The sequence below is a fragment of the Argiope bruennichi genome, chromosome 11 (assembly GCF_947563725.1).
Source record: "Argiope bruennichi chromosome 11, qqArgBrue1.1, whole genome shotgun sequence".
In the NCBI taxonomy this organism is placed as follows: domain Eukaryota; kingdom Metazoa; phylum Arthropoda; class Arachnida; order Araneae; family Araneidae; genus Argiope; species Argiope bruennichi.
The window spans coordinates 102,665,070-102,671,298 of record NC_079161.1 but is presented as its reverse complement, the minus strand read 5'-3'; the positions used below and the strand labels follow the sequence as shown (position 1 = coordinate 102,671,298).

General features: G+C 39.6%; 1 protein-coding gene across 1 annotated transcript; it reads right to left on the bottom strand.

The window, feature by feature from the left end:
• Window positions 1–494: 494 nt before the first annotated feature.
• On the bottom strand, window positions 495–1,763 carry LOC129956822 (uncharacterized). Its single transcript, XM_056068772.1, has one exon. It carries the CDS (start codon window positions 1,761–1,763, stop codon window positions 495–497), a length of 1,269 nt encoding a protein of 422 aa, XP_055924747.1.
• Between the last annotated feature and the right edge of the window lie 4,466 nt (window positions 1,764–6,229).

Sequence of the window (6,229 nt, the reverse complement as noted above, 5' to 3'; positions counted from 1 at the left end):
TAAGAGGCAAAGAGAATGAGAGTCAATTAGTTCCTCAATTTGTTTCCCACGAGAATTAACATGCTCATTACCCCAGAGAGGGCTATGGCCATTAAAGTCTCCAACTAGGATTAGAGGGGGTGGAAGCTCATTTAATAAGGCATTAATGTCTCTTTGGTCTATAGGTGCATTCGGTGGTAAATAAATGCTACATACTGTGATCAGAGAGGGAGCCATTATTCGGACTGCAACTGCCTGTAGATTCGTGTGTAGAGAAATAACAGACGATGGACAGTCATGAGAGACTAAGAGGGCAACACCCCCAGATGCTCGATCAGAATTAACGTCCTTTCGAATCAGGCTGTAACGCCGAATTTTTGCATTATCTGATGGCTTAAGAAAGGTTTCTTGGAGCGCAATGCAGACGGGATGAGTTTCATTAATGAGATCTTTAATACGAGATATTTTATTACGAAACCCGTGGCAATTCCAGGAAAACAGAGCTTCCATAAAATTCACTCTTTATCTGGAGGCTTTTTCTTTTTCTTAACACCCTCTGCAAGATTTTTCTTTAGTGAAGCGGAAGAATCCAACTCCATATCTGAAAATTCAGATGATGACGTATCGATTTTTAAAAAATCTTCTGCAACATGAGGCCTTGTTGCAAGTGATTTCAATTTCTTCCTGTTTTTCGCAATTTGTTTTTTTGAAACATCAGAAGTTCGTGGTGCTGACTTTTTAGGAGACAAATTTTTAGAGGTTACAGAAGTTTTTTGAAGCTGAACGCAAGTAGATGACATGTTAGTGGGCAGTACTGGATTAGTAATTGCGCAGTTACAGTGAGTAATATTTGCATCAGTTTGAGAACAGGATGTATTCTGAATAGATTTAACAGCAGATGAGTAGGAAACACCAACTTTTGGAGTTCTATCGTTCACCATTTTTCGCGCTTCTGGGAAAGTTATATTCTTTTTTATCTTAAGGGAAATTATTTCTTTTTCCAGGATCCATTTAGGGCAGGACTTGGAAAATGCAGCATGGGAGCCAGAACAGTTAACACATTTCGAAATATCGGATGTGCAAGCATTCATTTCATGCCCAGATTCTGCACATTTACCACAGATATTTTCATTATTTCGACAACTGGTTTGCGAATGCCCATACCTCTGGCATTTGAAACAGCGTAGAGGATTAGGGATGTAGGGTCGAATTTTGCAATTAATATAACCTCCTTTGATGGATTTTGGCAAAACCGGCGTTTGAAATGTTAGAACAACATGTTGCGTGGGAACAAGCCTGTCACCTCGTCGAATATTTATGCGACGAGCGGCACAGACATTTTGATCTCGTAGTTCTTCTAAAAATTCTGTTTCAGAAACTTTTATAAAATCGGGTTCAGAAAGGACACCACGTGATATATTCATCGTTTTATGGTAAGATGTTTCTACTGGGAAGGAACCCAGGGTTGTCATTTTACAGATCTGCAATGCTTGTTTTTCAGACACTTGTAATAGTAGATCACCAGAACGTAATTTTTTTATATTTTGTACCTCACCAATAACAGATAAAATAAGTTTATTAATGAGAAACGGAGAAATGGAATGAAAAGTGTTAGGTGTATGAATGACCATGTATCGAGTAGTAGATTTGGCTTCGACGACGTTAGATAAAGACCCCATATGACATTGATAAAGATTCAGGTCCGGCGGCATCGCCCACCACGGAGCCCAACAAGGGATGGTAGTTGCCGGCTCTGGAAACATTCCAACCTCGGCACTTGCCATAATGCTGACCAGAACCTATACGCTGGGAGTCACCCCCGGGGACAGTGACCACCCTTAACGCCAAGCCCAAGGAGTGACCCCTTCGCTTGATCCCTAGCAGACTAGTAACTCAGGTTGCTAGCTACCGGCCGATTGATACACCGGGGACCACAGTGCACCGCCCGTCTAATGGGTCGCCACGCACGGCAAACACGTGGGAGTATTTGCTGTCCATGAGAAGCAGGAAGCAAACAGAGCGGCGACAGCTTCTCATGGAGAGCTCCCTCGCCTACCCTCGAGGGAAAGAAAAAAAAGGTGACAGTAGAAGGCGCAGAGGAGAGTAAACCTAAAGGGAGTAAAGATCCCTGGGTACCTCGGGATTGGGACACCCGTACTCACCTATAGTAGGTGAGCCCCTGAGGGGAATTTAGTATTAGAAATGATGCAGGATGTATGTAGGTCAATAAATAAAAATTCCGACCAAATGCAAATTGATGGAAATGACGCAACCCCAAAAAATGACCCCAAGGATAAAAATAAAAATGAACCGGCCAGTGATAGCAGTAAGGGCAAAACCAAAATCAACCGCCAGAATAAAAAACCAGGCAAAGAGTCCGATAGAGAGAAAAAGGAAAATAATAAAAACAAATTAAGTAAAACTAAGGAAATAGAATTAAATGCTACCCCCACGGGGGAGGAAGGAACAAAACATAAAAATAACGAGGAGATTAAAATAGTGAGGGAAATATCAGGCCAAAAAAGCGTAAACATAGATAGCGACGGATTCCAACTGCCCAAGCGTAAACGCAGTTTTAAAAATAGCAAAGAATTCATCCCTAATAAAAAAATGATAGCCAGTGACCCCATAGCAACAGAAAATAGATACAGTCCACTGGAAGCGGATAAAGTAGATAACCCCTCCCAAGAAACACAAATATCGCCAAAAATCCCACCCATCATGTTAAGAAGAACGGCGGAATATAGGGAAATCATAAAAAGACTTAACACTACCTACAACATAAAATGCAAGGCAAAAGAAGCGGGCGAATTTATCAAGCTATTTGCAGAGACATCGGACGACGTCCGAAAACTGACCAAATATCTCGACGAACAAAGCAAGGAGTACTTTGTTATTGCTGACAGGGCAGAAAAACCAGTCAAGGTTGTAATAAAAGGGTTGCCACTAAATTTAGATACCGAAGAATTAAAAACCGAACTCACGGAGAGAGGGTTCCGAGTAGACAAAATAAATCAGCTTAGAAGATTTAAAACCAAAGAGCCCCTGCCGATCTATCAAATACATCTATTCAAAACCGATAATATTCAAGAAATTTATAAATTAGACACGATAATGTATTTTATGATAAGGGTGGAGAAATATGTCACCAAGCAGAACCACCAGTGTTATAATTGCCAGCTTTGGAATCATGGATCCAACGGGTGTAAACTGCTACCTAAGTGCGTCATCTGCGCTGAAGCCCATCCATCTAAAGAATGCCCAAAGAAGGGGAAAAAAGAAACAGAGGTAAAATGTGCAAATTGCGGAGGACCCCACACAGCTAACTACAGAGGATGCCCGCGATACCCTAAGGCAGCGAACAATAGAGCCATTCAACCTGGGAAAAGCTTCGCCGAGGCAGTTAGGAGACAAGCGAACCCCCAGTCAAGCAAGAGCAACCCCACCAGAGAGGAAGCGACCGACACAATAGAGAGAAGAGTAAATACACTCCCCTCCCCCCCGACCGCGGGAGTAGAAAGGGAAGATAGCACGGCACTGATAACAGGAGTCACGTGCTCAGCACGTGGGGGACTGAAAGACGTTCTGGCGCTCGCCGCTGAAGTAAACAACATCTTTAGTATCATCAGTGACATACCAGGAACACTTAAGGCTATGCAAAGCAAAGATAATGCGTGGGAGAAGCTTATGATACTTGCCGAAGCACTGAGGTCCCCCAATACCAATTAATGATGACTGCACATACTTCCGGGGTAGTTGCAATCTCTTGGAACGCTAATGGACTAATAGGAAGAATAAATGACCTGCGGGAATACATTGATAGGACCGGCCCAGACGTGGTTCTCATTCAAGAAACGCACCTCGCCGCATTTGATAGGGTCCGAATAGCTAACTACCAATTCTACTCAACACCCAGTAGAACCCACTTCAGGAGAAGGGGTACAGGAATATTAGTCAAAAATTCCATCCCACACACCTACCACCCAAATCCGACTCTCAGGTATATGGAAGCCACGATGGTCATTGTGAACATCCCAAACTTGCCTCCTATCAACTTTATCTCGATCTACAACCCCCCCCAGAGCAAATACGGCTTTCACCCTGGACTTTGAGCAGCTATATGCATACAATTCAGCAGTGTTTGCGGCCGGAGACTACAACGCAAAAAATAGAAAATGGAACTGCCCTAACACCTGCAAAATAGGAGCACAGCTGGCCAGATTTGCTGACAAAACTGACGCAAAAATAATAGCCCCAGACGAGCCCACGCACTACAACAATAGAAGCGCCAGCACAATAGACCTAGCCCTCGTAAGAAACATTAAATGTCGAATTACCGCAGAAACAATTAATGAATTATCCAGTGATCACCTACCTGTCAAATTCTGGCTAGACACGGGTTCGCCTGCAGAAAATAGTAGAAAATTTATCCCCAACTGGAAAATGTTTAAGGGAACTGGGACGTTCTCGACAGCGAAAACTTGCAATATTTCAGTATTAAACAAAGGAGATTTTTTCCAAATAAAAATTTAAACTAAATTAATATATTGTACAAGTTGAAAGAGTATAATGATGTAATTATAAAATAACTCAAAAATAATTATTTCTTAAAGTATTTTTATTTTCATAACATGTCGAAAATGAGTTGTGATACGGAAATGTTTACATACATATATACACATTGGTACGCTCGTGTAACACATTTCTGTCTAAAATCATTCCAAAATTGTTATAATATGTAAACAAAAGTTCTATGATTGCAGTGAACTCATTTTCATTTTAATATATTCAAAAAATTATTTTTAAAAAAATATTTACTATTACATATTAGGAAAATCTCAAAAATACGTGATAATTTTTTATAGAAATATCACCTAAAATTAATATTACTGCTCAAAAATTTATAAAACAAGGTTTAACATATGCCTAATGGTTATATATATCATATTAGAAAATTTGATGTATGTGTAATGCAAGAAATTTTTTCTAAGCGTACCTCAATTTGGAAAAGAGATGTTTTAAGAAATCAGCAAAAAACCTTATATTTACTTGTAAATTAAAATATTTTCATTATTAAAACTTTCCTGGCCCATACTCATCTTGCTGTAGCATTTCTTGAGCTTCAGATACCCTTTTTTTATGTCTTTTAAGTGTTCTAGCTTCTTTACTAACTTTTTGGTGCATAATTTCAGCTTCTTTAATGCGTAAAATGTCGATTTTTTTCAAGGCCTCACATGTATTTCTTCCAGGTGCAATACCCAAGTGTTTAAGGACTTCAATTCAGCTAGAAATACCATCATTAAAACACAGCACAGCATCCATAACTCCTATCTTCAAAGTATTAATCCTTACAAATGTGTTTTTGGGAATTCTTTCCCATACACAATTGTTGAAACTCTCATTGGGATTTTGAGTTTGCCCATGGAGACATTTAGACAGAAGATTTTTGTCAGTTAACTCCCTGAAAACCTTCTTAATAGCCAGCAAAACAGATTCTGGAAGAGAATGCTTATGAACATACTTATCACCAGTTATTAAACTTCTGTTATATCCGCACCAACTGTCAGAGCCCAAAGGACACAAACCGTGTTGGGGCTTGGCATTGGTTGAAATCTTGTGGAAATATATTGCCCAAATTGATTTGGACATTTCAGTCACTGACTTGGAAGCATTCCTTCTTATTGCTAGTCCATAATATTTCTGAATTAGCAGAATTTCTGCATCTGTAAGTCGACCACGTCCTGCAATTTTCTTTCCATCTGCTAACTTAGTTGATTTGAGCTTATTTTTTAAGGTTTTTAACCTTGCTCCCATTCTTTTCTGGACATGACCAATGCACTCCAATTTCTCGACCATTATTTCCTCCCCATACACTTTAGAATCACTAATTTTTTGGTATCCTTTAGAATCACCATTCCCTAGATATTTCACATAGCGAACATTTCTCGTAGAAACAGAACGCTGTTTCACTGCTATTCAATTTTCTTTTCGACGCACTTGCATTCAACAACTCGCAATCAGTAGGCATCACATTCTGTTTATTTTCAGAAAACTGATTAGGGTGTAATTTTCGCTTTCCAAACTGCTTACGTCTAGGCATCCTTATTACTTATGTTATTTGAAAAACCACTAGAAATATCAATGTAGTTTGATGAAAACAATAAAGGCGAAGCAACGTAAGAATATCAGAAACAAACGAAAGCCAAAACAAAAGAACAAGCACGATGTAAACAAAATAGAAGTTCACGCA

Coding starts and splice junctions, on each gene's coding strand:
- LOC129956822 (XM_056068772.1), bottom strand. CDS start 1,763: ATGGCAAGTGCCGAGGTTGGAATGTTTCCAGAGCCGGCAACTACCATC.